This window comes from Anabrus simplex, chromosome 1 (genome assembly GCF_040414725.1).
Source record: "Anabrus simplex isolate iqAnaSimp1 chromosome 1, ASM4041472v1, whole genome shotgun sequence".
NCBI lineage: Eukaryota > Metazoa > Arthropoda > Insecta > Orthoptera > Tettigoniidae > Anabrus > Anabrus simplex.
The window spans coordinates 1,746,664,224-1,746,686,811 of record NC_090265.1 but is presented as its reverse complement, the minus strand read 5'-3'; the positions used below and the strand labels follow the sequence as shown (position 1 = coordinate 1,746,686,811).

The window sequence follows — 22,588 nt, the reverse complement described above, 5'->3', positions numbered from 1 at the left end:
TAATGTAAACGTTGTGAGCAAGATTGTATTAAGTTGCATAACTCTTAAAGTTGTCCTAGAAGCACGACGGGCAAGTCACCGCCTTTCTCATATGAAGACTGGGTTAGGGAATTATCATTGTAATGGTAGGTCCTCTCAGGAAGTTTTCATTATAATGGCAGACAATCACTCTCTGCCTGCCTTTATAGATTCTCAGAGAGACTCTTAGTGGTTTTCCCAACTGAAATGAACATGGGTCATTACAATGACGTCAGGAGTGGCGCGATTAAAAGCAATGCCTTCATATGAAATACTCGATCAAATGAAAAACCACACATTTCCTCACTTTTAACGAACAGTACTATTCTACCGAACTAACAGTCCAAAGCTACAGAGCTGGAATGACCAAAACGCAGACATCCGTGATCCGTGAACAATCTTCGTCCTTTTTTCGGCAGGGGCGGAGGGGGGTTTCAAATAGTGAATAGTCCCAGGGCAAAGACTATGCCCGTAAAACTGAATAAAACAAATGATCGGAAATTATATTCTCTATAACTTTTGTTATGTAGTACTTTTCCATAGGACCAACAACATAGGTATTTAAAAAATTAAATTTTAGGTGCCTTCCCCATAACTACCATTTCACCCAGGGTGAATAACATTGTTTATAGCTTAAACTGTAGTTTCTTATTCCCCGACTCTATATACCGATTTTCATTAAATTCTGTTTACCCATTCTGTCGGGGTTCGGCGTTGATATGGACTTGGCAACAAAAATCCAAATTCATGAATATCTGTGTTATCATAGCCGGTACGGTAAAAATGCATAAGACTTAAATGATCAGAAATTTAATTCTATATAACTTTAGTTATGTAGTATTTATCGATATGATCACTAATAATATAAATATTTGAGATTTGAATTTTAGGCCTTCCCTTAAACTACCATTTCACTCAGCATGAATAAAATAATTCATAGCCTAGATTGAGGTGGCTTCCCCCCCCCCCCCCCCGACTCTACATACCGATTTTTATTAAATTCTCTTTGGCCGTTTTCTCGTGATGCGTGTACAGACGGCCAGACAGAAATTAAGGAAAAGTAAAAACTGCATTTTCTTGTTACTGTGGACATGATCGATACAGAAATACCATTCTTTTCAAATTCTGAGCAATGTACAGACAAAACTCTTTATTTTATATATATATAGATTCATCTGTGCAAGTGTTTAAAGTTATATTGTGTTTGCCAGATTTGACGTGTTGGCTGATGATGGCACAAGTTTAGTGCCGAAATTAATACCTCATGTGAAAGATGTGTGATTCATTCATGTTAATAAATGTTTTTGTATTGAATAGGAGGAACCCTCTTAATTTCAATTATTGTAATTCTGAAAATTCGAATAATGGAGGTTAGAGATATAGAGGTCCGACTGTATTATTATTCGGATCTGTGTCATAAATGAGTGATTGGGTATATTTCCTTGTAACCATTTTTTTTTTTTTTTTTTTTTTTAGTTTAAGATTTTAAAATCAATGGTCAATTCACATTGTAACAGTAGGTATGTATGCCTTTTATCCTGTCTTTTTTTTTTTGCTTAGACCATGGTGCGATATACTATGTTATGAAATCCGAGAATTAAAAAATCTTCATATTTTTGATTTCTGAAAGTTGGCAGCTATGAGGTTATAAATTTAGTAAACAAATATGTATTGACTTGGTGGATCTAACCCCTTACCACAGTTTTCAAAGTCACTCTTGCACTGGGTGAATGTAACCTCGTAATTCGTCAGAGTGTGTGACCAGAATGTGCTTAACACTCTGGTCCAAAATATAAGGCTTTGACTATCTATTTATCCTTGTCATAGGATACAATGATACATTGGTACTTTTATAGGCCCTGGTGCAAATGTTTTCACATTTGTTGTCTGGTGTTTTCCACACCTTTCAGTTCACTGTTAATTTATAAGCCTCAGGGAAAAAGGTTTAGGATGTAAAATGCATACACGTTGAAAAAGGTATACAGTGTTTCCATGTCTCTGTTTTTATCAGCGTATTCAAGACTTCTCATTGATCACATTCTCTTTCCTTGTCCCATGCTGAAACGTAACAATGCTTTACCGTATTAGAAGAATAAAGTTTTGAGACGTTTCAGTTGGAAGTAATGCTTGGTTCAAGTTGCCCTTTCCTCTACCTAATGCCAAGTCCCAGGCATGCCCTCCTAATGTCGAGTCTGTGCAATTATACTTTTTAATGTGAAAATTTCCGGAGAGTACACAAACAGGATGGAGTTTTTAACTGAAATCTTTCTTAGAAGCAACTTCTGATTTTGCTGATTTCTTTCCAGATGTTTTTATCAGGGAATAATATAGCTTTTCTTTAATGTGAATTACCAGTTTTGAAATCTAATCATAGATAAAATATTGCTTTGTTGTCTTATAATTTATTCTATTTCTAGCACATGGAACATGAAGAAGATGGAAGAAATGCAATACAGAACCTAAATGGCAATGTAGTTCATGGCCAAGCAATTAAGGTGGAAGCCGCTACGAGTCGAAAAGGCCCTCAGACACCTACTACTAAAATATTTGTTGGAAACTTGACTGATAACACAAAGGCACCTCAAGTGAGGGCCCTTTTTGCTAAATATGGGACTGTTTTGGAATGCGATATTGTGAGAAATTATGGATTTGTGGTAAGTTTTAAAACATTTTGTTAGTCTTTGCATGGTAGTTTAAGTTCAGTTGCTGTTTGAAATATATATGGGGAAACAGCTCAACAGAATGTCTTAACTCAATTTAGCTAGCTGTAGTAATTCTTTCTTTCCAAATGTCCACAACAGCCTCTTAAACAACCTTCAACAGAAACCTGGACGTATTCTTTAACCCATACCGTTTTGAATCGTTTTGGGTAAAACCAGCATGGTGAGGTTATTCCATTCAGTGTGTAGACAGAAGTGCCATCCGACATTTGGCAGAATGTTATACCTATACCCAAGAATGCCGGTGCTGGCAAGTGTGAAAACTACCGAACCATTAGCTCAGCATCTCATGCCTTCAAATATTTTAAACGCATATTATTTACAGAATGGAAAGAAAAGTTGGAACAGAGTTGGGAGATGATTAGTTTGGCTTCAGAAGAAATGAAGGAACACATTAAGCAATCCTGACTTTCTCTGATCTTAGAGGATCGAATTAAGGACAAGCCCATGTATATGGTGTTCGTAGATCTAGAAAAGGCATTCGATAATGTTGATTGGACCAAGCTATTTGAGATTTTGAAGGTGATCTGGATCAGATACCAAGAATGAAGAATTATCTAAATTCTATTTATAAATCAGTCTGCCATGATAAGAATAGAGAGCCTTGAAAAAGCAGCAGCAATCCGGAAAGGAGTGAGGCAAGGCTGCGGTTTGTCCCCCTTATTTTTCAGTGTTTATATAGAATAGACTAAAGGAAATCAGAGGGAATTTGGAAAGGGAATTGCTAACCAAGGAGAGGAAATCAAAACCCTGCGGTTTGCCATTGATATTATTTTATCTGAGACTGCAGAAGATGTAGAGAAATTGCTGAATGGTATGGAGTCTTGGGTAAGAAGTAGAAGATGAAAGTAAAAAAGTCCGACACAAATAATGGAGTGTAGTCGAACAAAGTCAGGTGCTGCAGATATTAGATTAGGAAATTAAGTCTTAAAAGTGGATGAATATTGTTACTTGGGCAGTAAAATAACTAACGATAGCAGAAGTAAGGAAGACATAAAATGCAGACTAGTGCAAGCAAGGAAGCCCTTTCTTCAAAGAAAATTGCTCACTTCCAATCATTGATATAGGAATTAATGTTTTTGAAGACTTTCATCTGGAGTGTGGCAGTGTGTGGAATTGAATCATGGACAGTAATTAGCTCAGAAATAGAGAGAATAGAAGCTTTTGAAATAGGTGTTTTTTGAAGAGTGCTGAAGGTGAGATGGGTAGATGAAGTCACAAATGAAGAGATAATGGCTCAAATTGGGGAGAGGAGATTGATTTGGCTAAATATGGGAGAGAATGATAGGGCACATCTTAGGACATCCAGGTTTTCTTCAGTTAGTATTTGCAGGAAGTGTAGGTGGTAAAAATAGTAGGGGTGGACTAAGTTATGAATATGGCTAGCTGCTTAGAGCAGATGTAGGATGTAATAGTTATGTAGAAATGAAACGGTTAGCACCTAATAGGGTGGCATTATGGACTGATGACCCAACGTTTCTCCTCAATCCCCTTCACATTTTTATGATAAAGGGTAGTCAGTAATGTGTTTTAACTGTAAAAATGTAATTAACCCTTACAGAACTGTTGTATATATGGTTTCTAAAATATTTCAAAATACCATGCGAGTGGTCACGCAAGTAGGGAGTTGAGGGAACACTATTTTGCTCCAGCTGGATGTATGCTGGTCTGAGCTAGACATATTTATGTTGCACACCGTTGATCTTGGGAACGCTTTTACATTTAATGTCCATGGAGTAGAGGAACTTTTGATGTATATTGGTTTGACTTTCAAAAAGAAATAATATAAATGATATAAATTGTAAGTACTAATTTGTGTATACTGTAAACGGCATGTTTTCCACCAGTGATGTCAAGACAAGTGTGGCCTCTTTTTTCCCCCCCAGTGATTCAGATATCATCAATGAGGTTGAGAAGGAGAGTGGCTTGACAGCTCAGAAATCTCTGAAAGTGTTGAAAAAAGAGTAGGTGTTTATAATTCTGGCAAAATACCGTATTTTCTCGCATAATTAATGCCCTTGCATAATTTACACATCCCAGTATTTTTGGATCCAAAATGAAAAAGAAATGTTAACATACTTGACTCGCGCAGCTCTGAATAAGTTTCGAAATAGAGAGATTAGGTACTCTGGTAACAGCCTTCCTTTTGCGATACCAGGCAACGTGCTGTTATCAGCTGGTAGGAAATTCCACTGCACTAGTTCAGTGAGAGAATTGCCGCAGAGGATACTAGTGATGCTCTATTCCACTCTGGTACAAACATATTTTAAGAGTGTTTCGGGTACTGGTATGGGACATGCATTTTTTGTGATCTCATAAATAAGTCCATAATGAGCAAGTATTTGAGTAATACCGATACTGCGTCATATAAACTGTTACCATATGCACCACTGTAAGTGAAAAAGAATGATGTACTCCAGTGCTTGCTGTAACGTGTGATGGCAGAAAGCTTGCGCCTTACATTGTTCTAAAACGAAAATCCATGCCTGAAGTAAAACGTCCGTGAGGGATCCACGTTCGTATCCAATGAAAAGGGTGGATGGACACTTCACTCGTACAAGATTGGATACGAACAGTTTGCGAAAATATAGCAGGGTCCCGCCTTCCATGCCCGACCCTTCTCTTGTTGGACAGTTCTCTTTTTTTGTTGGTATGTCTTGTATTTATATGAATTGTACGTGTTTTTCACTTCAGGTCGTATTGTCAGCTCGTAACGGGTATATAGTTTCCAATGTCTGCTTCAAAACCACGTGTCCAACTTGCCCGATGTACCCTATTTGACTTTTCAGAAATAATCTCACACTGGAATTTTATGCCAAATGACTATTAACTGCAAATGAGTTGAACCAATTGTGTGTATATTATATTTGATGTATCTTTTAAATGTAAATGAATTGTAAATATCTAAATTCCTCGAATAATTTATGCTTCCAAAGTTTTCACCTGTATTTTTCATCAAAAAATGTTAAGCGAGAAAATACGGTGGATGTCTATGGTAGTGGGTGGCATGAAGTTTTAAATCCCAGATCCAAATCGTATTTAATTAACTCCAACCAAGAACAGCAACACCAAGGACTGTGCAGTGTCTTTCAACAGGAAAATTGAACGTAGCTGCCTTTAGACTGTATTTTTGTACTACCTACAAAAAGAAACCAGGACCAGGTGTTAAAGGCCAAGGAGTAAAGCAATATCACACATACTGTCAATGCTAACATTTCAGTTTGGAATTGAAGTAATTGTGTAAATCTCTCTAAATTCTGCTTTCTAAATATGACCAGCTGAACAAAAACTGCTAGTTAAATAACTGTTGGAAGGTTAAGATAAATTTTGGAAAAGACTGTGAAAATGTTTTGGTTAGCAAGAGTAATGTGTTGGTTATCAAAAACTGTTCAGTCAGTTCCCAATAATGTTATTAGTTATTTTTCAGTCTGTAAATGACTTACTAGTGATCCTCCGAAGAGAATCACTGTAAACCAAGTTCTTGTGATATGTTTTCAAGTCCTTTACATAACAGTATCACTACTGTATCACTGAGTGATAAGAATGAACCAAAATAATTTGTGGTTATTTAAATGCTCTGCCAGTTTTCTTCTGAAGTTCACAATGAGAAAACACATTTAGGAATGAAAAGTAGGGTACATTACAAAGAAGAAAAAATCTGTATAAAATCAATATTTTGTCATGCATAAACCACCTTCAAATAGCGCTGGGCTGAGTAGCTCAGGCGGTTGAGGCGCTGGCTTTCTGACCCCAACTTGGCAGGTTTGATCCTGGCTCAGTCCAGTGGTATTAGGAGGTGCTCGAATAAGTCAGTCTCGTGTCTGTAGATTTACTGGCACGTAAAATAACTCCTGTGGGACAAAATTCCGGCACGTCGAAATCTCCGAAAACCGTAAAAGTGTTAGTGGGACGAAAGCAAATATTATTCAAATGTTAACTACGGTATATGATACGCTTTGAAGCAAGAATATACAATTCGAAATTGGTCTTTACACACAAACCTTGATTACCATATCTCCTTCCCCTTTCCGTTTACACTCGACAGGAGTTTGGGAATGCAGGAAGAATCTTGTATTAGTCCCCCTCGCATATCGACCCTTCCTTGGCTTTTAGAGACCAAGAAAATGAAGAAAATAAATCTCGCATACAAGACCTGCCAACATAATTCATCAGAGAACAAAAACTACCTCTTTGAAGCAGGTACAAGTCTTAGTCCAGCTCTGACATCGCACAAATTTGTGAATAGTTTTGTCCGTACGACCCATGCTATGAAAACGCATCAGTCATGCGGTACATCTGCGTTTCGTAATTAAGAAATGTCCGCTTCTATAGCATGGGCCTACTGCAGCTCTAACATTGCACAAGGGTGAATAGTTTCGCGTCCAACCCGCGCGTTGCAAGCATGCATCAATCATGCTATATGTCTGTGTTTTGCCGTTAAGAATGTCTGCCAGCATTATGGTTAGTACAATTAGCTGCTGTTTGTGGGAGTCTTGAGTTCGATTCCCGGTACTGTACTGCCAGCAGTATACGAATGAGTAAAAATGGTACATGTAGTCGTGTTAAAACAACGTTGGTGTTTTGACAGCTCGCAGCATGCGGCGCCGAGGAAAGCAGAGGGAGCGCTATGTTGCCATGCGATCCCTTAGGAGTTACAACTAAAATGAAAGCCTCTCTCTGCGCTTGGTGCTGCGGAAAATAATATCCATGTATGGAGATCATGAAAGTGTTAGAATGACATTAAACATTGCTGCTATTATTCCCAGGTGGTTCAGCAGTAATTTTATCAACTCAAATATCGTAGTTCCCCTCCCTCGTAGGCTTTTATCAGTCTATCTCTGGAAATTTTTAGGTACATTTCAGCAGCAGAATGGCACTTTGCCGGGTCGGCTCAAGATTCTGGGTTCAAATTTGCTGTGCGGTTGGGAGAAATATAAAGATTTTTGTATACGTACAGAAGGGAATTCGCCTGGACCCTGCCATAGGCATCGGCACCTTTTAAGATGCCGGCTGTAACTTAAATGCGAGTTGTAATAGGTAAACATTCATCTTTCACCTTGTCATTTCAAGCGCCTTAGTTATGGGGCCTCTTTTTATTGAAATCTGAAGCAAAAACAAAACCTTAGGTATTCCAACCACAGATGTTATTCTAAATTTCTAAATCTCACATTCTTTGTCCAAAATTCCAAAATTCGAAGCCCTTCTGCCTTAATGAGAAGGAAGCAAAGTATATAATTATTATTTTAAGAAATCAAAAATAATAAATATTATAATTTCAAAAGGTTCTGGTAACACCTTTTTTCAATTTAACTCCTAACTTTTCATGGCATTTTCCAATTTTGCTGACTTATTGCTAGAACTGGGAAAATTGCATGACCAATTTTCAAGAAGAAAAATCACAAATTTCATTTTATGAATGATATACTATGTAAAATTGACACTGCAGTAAACTGCCAGTCTTGATAACGATATACGTATTATTAGCACCTATTAACACGAACACATTGCAGTGGAACCTCGATTCTCCGTTTTTCAAGGGGGCCTGAAAATAAAACGTACAACACGGGAAAACGGAAAATCCGGGAATGAATGAAAACCATCAACAATTTGGCTAAACATCACAAAAATTAAATATGTATAATGTTACAAAAACTCTTAAACCAAACCAAACGACAGCCCCAATGGGGCTTTGCCTGCCAAGCGACCGCTGCTCAGCCCGAAGGCCTGCAGTTTACGAGGTGACCGCATGGTCAGGGTGACGAATCCTCTCGGCCGATATTCCTGGCTCTAGATTGGGGTCGCCATCGGACTATTAGATAGCTCCTCAATTAAAGGTAATCTTGTAGGCTGAGTGGACCTGGAACCAGTCATTATATCCAGATAAAATTTTCTGACCTGGTCGAAATTGAACCAGGGCCCTCAGGATGAGAGGCAGGCATGTTAGACCGCGAAACCGCATTAATTACTGCTACGCAAGTTCAAAATCTTGATACTTTATATAAAATTTTACAGGTGAATCATCGGTTTCCCGTGAAAAATCCTTTCAGTTCAGCAACTTTGATTAGCCAAATTCTACGAAAAATCTAATAACGCCAAGCCAAACAACAATCGACCACAAGTAGTTTTTAATTCTCTCATCTAATAAAATAAAATGCATTAGATACAAAAGCGCCCAACATGTTGGCGAAATCCCTTCTTTTCTTAATTTCATTGTAATTTGGTCTGCAGTAAACTCTTCGTAGTCAGTTTCTGGTAATCTTGTACTGCGTAAATTAGGCCTACATCGACTTTTAAAGGTAATGTTAACTCTGAAAACATGGTTTCGAATGTCTCAAAATAATTATAATACCAATATAAATGGTCCGTTATTGGACATTATCTGTCTCAAAATTCTCGAATGCATTATATTCAATTCTGCCAGTCACTTGCATTTGCTATAATCCAATCAAATTGGAAAGAGAAAAAAATATCTAAACTTCAGGAATTATGGTTAATCGTGACCTGGAGGTCATCTGGAAAGCACGCTCGCTGCATATGTTGGTAAGAGTTGGAAATGAACATTGTTCTGGTCTCGCTAACATAATTGTGTACGATAATATTAAAATACTAAATTTGTGTTAAGAATGAGCAGTTTCAATTCCTGCCTGAAAGCCTAGTTACTCGACAGTGCCTTGAGGCAAGTGCCGAAAATGTATTCGGGCAGTACGATCGAAAAAAAGTACCCTGGATATAATGTGGACGTTTTACAAGTGCGAACATTTGACGAATCTCGTTCAGTCTTCAAGCAGAGCTTTCGAAATGCGCCGTGTCTCCTTACAATTTTTGTAGCCACTCTCTGCTTTATGATTTCCGAGATTCTCGAAACAATACTACCCGAATGCGATGCTAAGATGGTCCCTTATCCAAGTTCACCGCGATCGCTTTTCCAGTGCCGTACAGTATTTGCTCTAATTATCGCAATGACAGGGCTTTAACACCAAGATCCAGACGTATGCCATAGCCGTCCTTTTGTGAGGTACAGTTTATTAGAAAAGGATTGATAGAGGATTTAGCGTTAATGAGTCTGGACGTTTGATCCGGTAAATTGTTTCTTCGAGGAACGGATAATGCAGGATTTTTTCAACATGATTTAATTACGATGCTCGCGGGACCACGTAATTTGAATGCATATTCTGGGAAAACGTTTTTTCCCATGAACTGATACTGAGGTTCCACTGCGGCGCCATAAATATTTAGTTTATTTCAACAACTCACTATACAGATAATGATATCGCTTAAAGCAAACACTGTAATATAGCCCGGCCACATAGGCTAGGGTGTACAGATTGCCAGCATGGAACTTGACCGGCCTCCTCACAGAGCTTGAAGACAGAGAGGGTAGGAAATGGGTGAGAGCTTATCTAGCTGGGATTAGCTTAAATGGGAATCATGTGCTGGCTGCTATAGGAACTACCATGCTGGGAACTGTCAGAACACGCATGTTGTTTTAATAGCACTGTAACTCCCCTTGATTGGGGGTATGTCTAAAAAGAGCTGCACCACTTCGGGATGGTGAAAATAGTTTACTTTAGTTGAGAAATATTCATGGTTATTGCTATTAATATAGCGGGCGAGATCATTAAAAACGTGATTGTTTAATATCTCTTAACTCAGGCCATTATAAATAATTTTTGGAGAGAAGTTTAAAATGTTATCAGGATTGTTTTACTCGCCAACATACCTAACTAATAGTAATATTGATTTTATGCCCCTACTTTTAATGACTTTCTGAGACACGAAACAAAACATTCCAGGGGTATGTGTTAATAAAAATTGCAGTGGAAGGGTGGTAGAAAATGTTGAGTGACCCTTCCAGCTGATATACTGTCCTAAGGGCTTGCATGAGCCAAGAATTTTCATGCGCTACTGTCCTACATTTGGGTAGGTGGAATGTACATTTCTGCCTTGTTCGTCTGCTTGGAACATGAAGTGGGATCGACCCCAGTATATCCGGACAGTCCACTCTTCAAGCATTTAATCGCTAACATTGCGTTCGCACACTTTCGGCGCGTTGTGTATTCATTCCAAGAAGGTTTACAAATTCTTCATACCTGCTTGAAGAGAGTTGCATGCCGAGGAATACGAAACTAATCCACTTCATAAACCTTATCTGTACTCTCTCGAGATGGTGTATGTGGCCTTCACTGAGGAAATGACGCTGTTCACGCTGGGCGATTTTTCGCGCAGCTCCTCAGCAACTCTGTGCATTGATTGGGCAAGACAAGTAACATCTCCGGGTAGAGAAGCTTGAAGCTCTTCCCATCCTCAATCATGTAGGGAGCAGCGTCAGTTACCAATGCAAGTACTTGGTTTACCTCATCTGAAAAAGTTGGCCACAGCAAGCCTGAAACAGGAATGCATAAAATGAAGGGTGAACTGTTCAGTTAATGGCATTCTGACATGTCGTACGACTGTAAGAGATATTTAACTATCAGTCTTCACTGAGCATACGTAGAATGCATTGAAATTATAGCCAGACTGTACTTATTCTTCTTTGGCAAAACGCTCAAATAAATTAACAAAAATATACTTACGCAGAGCTGCTTGCGCTGTTTGCACAATGGTACCATGCTTTGTCGCATCTGGCTCCCTGCACAGAATTAGGTGGCCCTTCCCCGGTTCACTGGACTGAGTTTTCCAACAACAACGTTGGCCATGTATCTTCCACTACTGTCTGTGGTCTCGTCTATAGATAACCAAATTGGGTGGCTCCCAATGTTGTCCCTGATTGCGTGTAGAACCTGGTGAAGAAAGTACCTGAATGAATATTCTTCATGGAATGAAGGTATTATCGAGAGATTACCTTCATTACGACAGAGCCAGATCCATGTTAAAATTACTTCTAAATTGTTTAAACGAGAATGCGGAATATGGCAATCGTGCGCAAATTCATGCCTTTTTATTCTCTGAAGAAACGTAATTTTTACGTAGGGTCGACTCGTGAGGCAACTCTCTTCCTGCAAAGTCCTTGAAGAGAGCTGCACATACGGCTTACTTGAAATTTCAACCGTTTGACCAGTGATATCTTCAAGAACGTAGATGTGAAAATGTCAATAAGAACTTACCTCTTTTTCGCACATTTTGCAGAAAAAGAATTCTCCCGTCAGTAGAAAACGAGTCAGTGCCTTCCTTTGCACAGCGTCGGAGTAAAACACTTGGAGATTCCTTAACTTTAGGCATCCCGTACTTGGAAATCACAAGAACTCGATAGGTACGTACGGATACGATTACGCACTGAGAACTGAGAGTAGAATGCAGAAACTTCACTTGACTGGGTCGGATCTTCCACCACTCCATGGGAAAAGCCACCTAAACAATACTGGTTCCCAAAATAGGCACACCACTAAAATACTTCACATTTCAAAGTGAAAGAATGCTTGGGGCTTCCAGAGCTTATCTGAAGAGTCGCACTCTAATCCGGCAGAGGCCAATTAGGGCGTATGAATGACCTCACTAAAGGTTAAAAACCTGCGGTTCTATTATTCGCACCAAATGGGCTTTTCAATAATTATTTCTGTTTTAGAACCTTAAGGATGGTCAGGGCCCGAATTCGGGGGGGGGGGGGGGGATTCGAAGAAAAACAAACCAGACGAAAACCACAAGAATACGCATTTATATGCTTCTGTTCTGAAAACCGCGGTTTTGTGCATTTATATGCTCGATAAATTTAAATTCTGTTGGTCCCAGAGAGATGAAAATACTACCGAAAGGCTTCTTTCAGTGTGTACTATTCAGGAAAAAAATATGCTAATATGCTCGAATCCGAGCCCTAGCCATAAATGGGAGTGATTAGGTACATTTTCTTGTAACCATTTTTGTTTTCTTAGTTAAGGGTTTTTAATGGTCAATTCGCATTGTAACTGTAGATAAGTATGCCTTTTATCCTGACCTTTTTTTCCATATAGACTGTGGTGGAATACAGTAGAAGTCCTCTATAGCGAGTACGGCATATAACGAGAACTCCGATATAGCGACGATTTTTTTCGGTCCCTTAAAAATTCCTATATTAAACTGCGTATCGTCCTTTGGTTACAGCGAGAGCCCTATCACTGACGCATCCCTAATTACGAGCGATTAAGCGCGCGCGGTTTTTTCCGTTACCGATATTTATGCATCCCAGCGATGAAATTGCATGCGATTGATTACCTTCGGCATCGTTTCCTCCCTATGTGTACTGAGAGTTCTCTCGTCGACTTTCTTAGGCGATGTTGGAGTCGATTAGTAATACCCGTCGACTGCTGTTCCGTAAAGAAAATTCGAAATGAAAGGGAAGCATATTTTCGTTATAAATGCGTAAATAAACGGTTGTTAACTCGTTAAAAATTAAGGCGGACTAAACGACCGCTCTTAATTTTGAGGCTAGATACTGCAATCAAGTAAGAATGGGATACACCTCGAGATATGGCAGAGTGCTTAATTTTGATTTCGGAGGTTAATTTATATTTTCTCGCGTGTGGTAAAATTTCGGAAAGGCTAATATGAAAATGTATAGCGAGAAGGTTGTCATTTCTCTACTGGCGCTTGAAGTGTGTTTTCATCACACGTATAGTACGGTTAAATGAGGATAGGGTACGCTGTTTGAATAAGAAAACGGAAACTTTTGCAACAAAATACGATCGATCTTCTTCGGTACTGTACGGTATTGTTTTCTCACTTTGTGCGTTTGCGAGCTCTCTCGTCGACATTCAAAAGGCGATGTTGGAGTTGATTAGTAATACCCGTCGACTGCTCTTCTCCGAAGGAAATTCGAAATGAAAGAGGATAAATTGTTTCGTAATAAATGCATAAATAACGTGGCTGTTAGCAGTAGTTAACTCGTTAAAAATACTGAATTAAACAATATCTTAATTTTAATGTGGTTCGAACCCCACTGTCGGCAGCCCTGTAAATGGTTTTCCGTGGTTTCCCATTTTCACACCAGGCAAATGCTGGGGTTGTACCTTAATTAAGGCCACGGCCGCTTCCTTCCCACTCCTAGCCCTTTCCTGTCCCGTCGCCATAAGACCTATCTGTGTCGGTGCGACGTAAAACAACTAGCAAAAAAAAAATTTATTATATATGAAAATTAAGGATGTGATACACCTCAAGATATTTCAGAGTACATCACTGACTTCAGAGGATATTTCATATCTTCTCGCGTCTAGTTAAATTTCGGAAAGGCTATTTAAATGTAAATTTTTCGCGAGGTTATTTTTGAAATATGTTTTCATGTTACATATACGGTTAGGTTAGGTGACGCCGTTTGAAGAAGAGAACTGAAATATTTGACACAGAACCCTCTGGACTGATACCGTATTTCTCCATATCCAAGACTTTTTTTCTCAGAATCTCGTGCGAAAACTCAAGGGTTGTCTTGCATTCGCGGCCTAACAGTAAGTTGATGGATACCACTGGCAACTACCGCGGTAACCACGCTACTTTTCACACGCACACAAAACTCTCTGACAATAAACGACCGCCTCTTTGCTATAGCCTACATCGCTAGCAGCGACAACCCGTTGTACAGTGGCTGTGTGTAACGTCACTGGATCTCAGGAAATAGTGAATGAGAGTATGGCGTTCTATTAGCCTCTACAGAAACGTTTCTCAAATCTGCAGAATGACATCAAAACATGCGAGCCTTTGAATTCTTAGAAAGGACATGGCTACTCAGTGGCAGAGTTATAACGCGAGTTGTAGACAGCAGGAATATTTTCGCGATGGATAGTCTTATTGTAAAGATACTTGGAATAGGTTTTGTCGGCAAATTTTCAACGGGCTCTAGTCGATGTTATGATGCCAATTTTAAGTTAATGGTTATTAAACACTCGGAAATGTAGAATAATTGTGCAGCCGCAAGAAAATACGGCATAGGTCTAACTAAAGCCAATATTTGGCGTTAGCGTGAAGACAAAGTGCTAAAAAAATGCGTACTGTACAAAAAATGCATTCAGTGGTCCGCAACAAGGACACTTTAAAGAAGTCGAAGATGAAATAGTGAGGTATATGCACGAAAAACGCAAGGCGGAATGGCTTTCAACGTCAGAGATTACGCCTACACATCGCTAGCCGATGAATTTGGCCGAATCCGGCAAGCGAGACATGCGTGTAGCGGTAGCCGGTTATATCTGACGCTGAGTAAAAGTAACAGTTTATAGACAGCAAGAATAATTTCCTGATGGATCGTCGTAATGTAGAGACGCATGGAATAGGTAAAGCCGGCAAATTTTCAACGGGTTATCTTCGGTATTATGATGGCTATTTTAAGTGTATGGCCCTTAAACCCAAGGAGATAGAGAATAATTGTGCAGCCGCAAAAAAAAAAAAAAAAAAAAAACGGCATGATGAAAGTTAATGTTCGGCGTCTAAATATAGTGTAAACATGCGAAGGCCTACTGTACAACAAAGGCATTCATATGATTTTACAAAGTACTTTTTGAGCCTGATTTCAATTTTTTTTTTGAAGGAAAAAGTGGGGTTCATCTTGGATTCGGAGAAATACGGTACTATATTTTTTAAGAATGTCATTAAACATACACTTTCACGTAGTATCAGATTTTGAAAGATAAACAAGTAAGCCGTAGTGTGGATATCATCTGCGGAAACGCAAGTTTTGAACAAAATGATTGCCGTTTCATACCGATTTTTATATGTCTGGGCGGTTTTCAGACTTTTATACAAAATTGGATATAACGACAATCCGCTATAGAGAGTTTTTCGACGTTACGATTTCTCACTATAATGGACTTCTACTGTATATGTTCCTATTTTTGGTTTCTAAAAGTTGGCAGATATGCAATGCGGTCTCTCTTCTCATTTACAGCTGTTCAGGTAAATTATGATCTGATAAATGTAGACAATAAGCACGAATATACTTAAAAATAAGGGTCTAGCTTTCAACAGCCGCAGTTATCAAAAGAATGCTTCAAGTCACTATTCGGAAATAATACACATGGGTCTAGCTTTCAACAGCTGCAGTTATCAAAAGAATGCTTCCAGTCACTATTCGGAAATAAAAACACATAACCGCTAGTTATCTGCTGGTGGTTTGGCACGCTTTCTACAGCACAATTTTATTCGGAAGGAGTGACTTATGCTACGCATACGCTAACTGGAAATATCAGAGAGAGACCATCTCCAGAAACCGTTTGGGAATAGCTTCACACAGATTTTTAAAAGGTTCAAAACGACAGGACATCAAATGCTCTAGATTTCGGTGTATGGCTGACGAGGGTAGTTAAGATGACGACACGCTGGTAGCAGGGATGTTGATGGTGCAGTGATCAGGTTTACTCATGCTTACTGTGTGATATGCCTTCTGCTGAACTGACAGACACAAATGACTGGCCGTTAAGTTATATCAATATTGCATAATATGATCCCTTTTCTCTACGGGGTTGAGTATGAAGCGAGACGAATCTTTGTAGCGAGTTCTTACGACCATATTCCTTCCTGACGTCAACCTTATCAGAGGAATTAATGAGATGAAAGGAATGACGTTCTACCCATCTACCGCGTCCAATAGGAGAGTAAAAGAAAACTCTGACTGCTCGGATGATCTCAGGGTACATGTTGGCCAATATTGGCTTAACGTGGGGTCAAAGAAAGAGTATGGTGCTCCATAACTGTGACCTATCAATATCTCAGGTGGATGTCTCCACCCATGTACAATACAATGCGAAAGATTTAAAAAAATGCAATTCATTGAAATCTCTATCCTTAACCTGGAATATAGATCAATAGATAACCTCGTCACAAGGTAAATTTTAACTAAATGGTTTATTAAATAACTAGAATATCATCTTCTTAGCATGCCTGTCCGCCTCGGACGTTGACGATCAACATGGATATTCTGGCTTTATCCATTGAAATTCGGAACAGTTCTGCAGATGGTTTTGTTGAACCAGGTTTTAAGGTTGTCGAGCCAGGAAATTCTTCTCACCCAGGAGATCTTTTTCCTTCTATTTTCCCTTGCAGGATAAGTTGAAGCAGCTCATATCTTTTAGAATATCTTGGAAAGAGAAAATTACTATGACAAATCATTTCATAATACTTCATGTTCAAACAAATCTCATGGGAAATATTATTTACAATATATTGTTTTATCTTCTAAGTATGATGACCATCTCCCTGCTTGTCTGACTCCATAGCTAAATGGTTAGCGTGCTGACCTTTGGTCACAGGGGTCCCGGGTTCGATTCCTGGCAGGGTCGGGAATTTTAACCTTAATTGGTTAATTTTGCTGGCTCGGGCTGGGTGTATGTGTAGTCTTCATAATTTCATCCTCATCACGACGCGCAAGTCACCTACGGATGTCAAATCAAAAGACCTGCATCTGGCGGGCCGAACTTGTCCCCGGCCACTCCTGGCATTCAAAGCTACATGTCATTTCATTTCATCCCCCTGCTTTGAGATCAGCTAACAAACCTACAATATCTGGTCTGTAATGATTAGCCTTTCTTCCTTTCCAACACATCCACTGATATGTAGATCACTCAAAACAAATCTGTTCTCAACATGACTATCAATTTCATAATTTGATTGGGTCTACTAGACCCCTAACTTGTCTTTATATCATAACCGTTCCTCATGACTACCTTTGAAATGACTTGCTAAGTTCCACTTCTTCCTTTAAGAGCAAAATCTTGCATCTACTAGCCTGATCTTAATTTACTGGGATATTTCAATCATATCATCTCTTAAAGTGAAAAGTTTCTGTAAGACTTGTATCTAAGTCTATCAATTCTTATTCGATTACAGCTTTTATTTTTAAATCATGAGCTTCAATATTAATGTAGTATAATACTCCGTTGCTTGTATACAGCTCGTTAAATGCAATGAACGGCATCACTAAGACTTACGCACAACATTAAATTATTTCAACCCTTTTCCTTAATATTTTTACATATTAGACATACGCGAGTGGTTTAGTACAACCCGCAGCTTATAAATTTAGTTGTAATCCTCTCTGCATATATTAATTTCTTCTTAAATGTCTCAACCTCTTTTCATAAACACAGCTCCCTCAATGAGGCATACATAAATATAGCTATTTAAACTACACTGGGTCATATATTATTTCATTGAGACGACATCTGACTTCAGAGTTTACCATAACATTGCTTCTTGCTTTTCAGTGATAATGAAAACACACATCTGCCTGGATATCCCTACTTAACCCTACATATGCTTTCCACAACAAACAATAGGTTGCTTTATATGTTAGTTCTCAAAAATTGCTTTCTCTGGTGTAGTAAACTTTACCTATTCAGTATTATAAAGATCAAGCTGACATGCCTAACTACAGCATTGTATTCATTTTATAGAATTGAAAACTGCTCCATTCTTATGTATAGACTGGCTGAGGTTTATACGCGAGAGCTTAATTTAAAATTTACTTTTCATTGAATATATCCATACTACAACTACATACTCTGTTGTAGGCTACAAACATTTTTTACTAATTTTGAATAAGAATTGTAATTTATGGGAACTTAGCTCAATCATTCTCCAGTTTGGGGTGACTCAGCTGCCATCCATCCCTGGTCTGTTAATCTCTCGGCCACTCGGAAAACCAACGACCCGCTGCCTTCACATTCTACATCAGGTTGACCGATTCTGCGGTGTCGAACACATCTAGGGCTGCTCACTGCACATTTATCTGGAATTCATTATGATCTTGCTTGAGCACATGTTAAAAAAAAAAAATTATAGGGTTGAAATAAGAGAATTCTTATTGATATCCTTACGAAGTAGATAATATATATTGCTTTTCTGACTTTGCTATTCTGTATAAAACTGCTCTGAATTGTATCGTGGGAATCTTGGTATTGCTGCCAATCTATATTTTATTTCCAAGATGATCAGGTTTTAACAATCTGCTCATTTTTCCGTGATAATTTCTATTTTCTCTTCTCTTCTTGAATATAGCTTGGATTCCACTTGGCAATCTCGGTATTTCGCTGACTACTGTTATCTCGGGTATCGTATAACAGCTTGGTCTGGTTGTCAATCTCTTTATCTTCTCTTGCAAGAAATACTACTATGAATGGATATAACATGATGAGCATGGAACAGATTTATATGTACCAATAATTATTGAAATATGTACGTATATATTTAGTTATTTTCATTGAAATATGGAATTATATATGGACTTAAAACTTCACATATAAAACATTAATTTCTATTTAATATCAAAGTTCAAAGAAGCTAAGGAAAGATCTACATAAAAGATAATGTTGCACTTCTCATTTTAATATATTTGAAGAACACACAATCTTTTATTCCGTGTTACCAAAACAATGGATTACAAAATGTTCTTTTAACCCTTTCCATCCTGAATTATTTTTCTTAACAAAAAAAATATTTCACTGTTCTTACTGTGTTATTTGGCTTTCAAGTAAGATATTATGACCACTTTTAAAGAAATTCCCATTGTAATTATTGAAGTAATTATTATAGCCATATGGCAACTTTGGGGCATGGTGTCAAAATAATAGGCACTCACTAAATTTCATATTGTTATTGCACAATTGGTATACATCACAACAAACACATCAATTAATATAGTAAAACATTGAAAAAGTTGAAACTAAAATTACAGTCGAATACATGACAATAAACACATCAATTAATATAGTAAAACAGTGAAAAAATTAAAATTACAGTTACAGTTGAATACTAAATATGATGTGGGCCTAGTTCTTCTGAATTTTATCTAATGATTGTGAAATGGCAAGAAGCAGTCATTTATCCCATTCAAGCATAAGCCAACCTTGCACTTCTTACACATCACCCTGGTGAAACCCACTTTACAGTTCCTACACTTCTGTTTTTTCGGAATATAAACTGGCCAGTGGCACAACCCATCAAACCTCACATCAGAAACCGGCATGGCTACTTTTGGCCCTCTTTTCACAGTAGGCTTCAACTCTGAGCTCGGTCGACCTCTTTTCCTCATTTGTGACTTTCCTGCAGTTGTGAGTGAATTCGCAATCACAGTCTGAAATTTCAACAGTGAAAGTTCATCTGATGTGATGTTTTTCTGTGAACGGTGCCTTCTGTACAGTAGCCATCCATTCACAACTGCGGAATTCAGCACCCAATATACAATGCGCATATAACCTTTCCTTGATCTTAGGTAGATGCGATAAAGCTCCGTAAGCATATTGGCTAAATCCACCCCGCCCATAAAAGTGTTATAAGTTTTGACAATTGCAGGGCATTTGACAGTGATAGATTTTTTGTCTTTCTGTGACCAGCGTTTACAATGACAGATAGGTTCTGGACCAGAGAATGCTGATGCTAGCTGAACACATTTGTTGTCATACCATTTAACAATCACAATGTTATTAGATCTATCGACCCTGAAGTCATATTCACCACGCCCTGCGGCTTTCAAAACTTTCTCATCATTTAGTGGACACTTCATTGTTCGATCTGATCTGATTGTACCTAAGCCAAATATTCCTGCCTGCTTCAGAGTTACTAACAATGGGACTGAATTGAACCAATTGTCAATAAACAATTTGAAATTTTGTCCCTTGGGTACATTTTCAACCAGCTGCATCACTATATTACCCGAAAAACCCAGTCCAAAATCCTCACAGGTACCTGAACCTACATATATCTCAAAATCGTGCATGATGCCACTCGAACTTGCCCTTGTAAAAACCTTATACCCCCACTTGTGAGGTTTATTTCTTATGTATTGCTTTAAATGGGTCCTTCCCTTGAAAGGAATAATTTGTTCATCGATAACTTGATTTTCTTCTGGTGGAATGGTCAATAAATTGTCTCTAAAATGATTAATCAAAGGCCTTACTTTAAATAGTTTGTCATGTTCAGGATCATTGGCTGGTTTGGATTTTGCATTGTCAGCTATGTGAAAATATCTACAAATCAATTCAAACCTATTTCTGTTCATTACATCAGAGATAGCAGAAAATTAGCATTCATATGACCAGTACATGCGATACTGTGGCATTGGTACAACACCCATGTACAATAGTATACCGAAAAATTGTTCAATTTCATCTGATGTTATGTTAGGTGTGGCACCGTCCTTTTGATGAGCATATAAATTGGACTGTTCAGCAATAAAAGATGCAATGTCACTGGAAATAAAACTTCGAAAATAATCTAAAGGAGAAAGGTCTTCAAGTGGAGGTCCAGGAATACTGCCTTTCCAAGAGCAATCAGGAGAATCAAAATCGACCTTTCTCCACTTTGGATAAACTTTAATTTTGTCAATTGATGTGGTTGTTGTATCTCTGGATGTTCGCTGCAGTTGTGTAGGTGAACCGTTGGTATCAGAAATGTCTACTACAGCAGAATTATGTACTGCAGGAAGATTGGGCCTATGAGTCAGTGCTGTCATATCTACTGAATTTGTTATTTCATCAGTTGTAACGCTATTGCGAACAATATTCTGTTAGACTGTTTCAGGGTCATCGTCATCAATATCGACATCTGATAATTCCCCATCAGGAATTACTGCCTCATTCAGGATAAAGTCCAAATCTTCATGTGACAGTGGGAGGTTGGGGTCCTATCAAGAAAACATATCTTGTTAGGTTATGTGACTACGTAAAAAAAATTACTCGTTACCTTAATTTTAATAGAATGACCTACATGTACTAATAAAGAAATAATAATGAAGTACAGTACACAGTACATTCAGCAAGAAACTTGAATCATATGAGATAAGGGTATGAAAATCTAGAAGTAAACAAATGTGTACTACCTAACCTCCAATGACTGTAGTTGCCATATGGCAATGATTATTTTAGGAACCAATTACATTAAAATACATTAGGGATATGACTTCATTCATAGTAAAAATGTAATTTATAGTCTTTTACTGACAAGTATCTAATATTATTTAATGACACATGCTTCAAATAAACGTTTCACTCACAGTTGAAAACGAAGCCCGCCATTCACATTCCATGTTTGAAGCAGCTGTTGAGACTTAAACAAAAGACATGGAGCTCTAACAGTTTTACCAACTTCAGAAACACAATTATTTCAAAGAAAAGATATCCAAGTGGCTAATACGGGCTAAAATAGCACGGTGCTCAGTATAATATCGTTTCTGTACAGGGTAAAAGTAATTGTTGCCATATGGTAGGTATGGGTAACACAGGGTTAAGTGCCGGAAAGTGAATCTTCTATTATCTCTAACTATTATCTCTGACATATTTATATTAACTGAAACTGTGTTCAACATTGGAAGAGGTAATGAGGGCATAATTAAACTTCACAATATCTATTGGGGGTTAAATCCATTGTTAATTTGACACTTAAATCTCCACACAGCATTGCAGCAACCTTTGTCATTTCTTCATATCCAGGGTTCTTTGAAAGTACAGTGGCCATCTTCATGTTTGCTACATCTGCAACTTTACCTGTACCACGATTTATTTGTTCCACAGTTTTATTCACAATTTCACAACTTTCAGTAAGTGATGTGAGTTTTGGAGCTTTTCAGTATTTTTGTGATGCATGAACATTTATGCTGAATGTAACATAGTCATTTCTCATACTTGTATCACAGACAACTTTTCGTGGCTTCAATTGAGGCTGCATCTTCCAAGTCCATAGCATGCTGAGCGTTCTCAATAGTCTATATGTTCAACATAATATTCAACCGCTTGCAGCCACGTACCCCACCTAGTTAGAATCGGCGTAGACAGCAATGGAATCTCTGGGTACATTTCTTCTGTGGGCTTTGAGAAAAACTTTTTTCACTGAGGAAATCAATAAATCTACTTTGGGGTAACTGCCTCTTACCACTTCTGCCACACGATAAAAGGCATGCGCTACAC

General features: G+C 38.2%; 1 protein-coding gene across 5 annotated transcripts in view; it reads left to right on the top strand.

Moving 5' to 3' along the window:
• Window positions 1–22,588, top strand: part of lark (RNA-binding protein lark) — a 104,704-nt gene that overhangs the window by 39,172 nt on the left and 42,944 nt on the right. For all 5 annotated transcript variants that reach the window (XM_067138491.2, XM_067138492.2, XM_067138489.2 and 2 more), the window contains exon 3: window positions 2,436–2,672. In XM_067138491.2, the coding sequence (XP_066994592.1) occupies window positions 2,436–2,672 (237 nt within the window). The remainder of the gene's footprint in view (window positions 1–2,435; window positions 2,673–22,588) is intronic.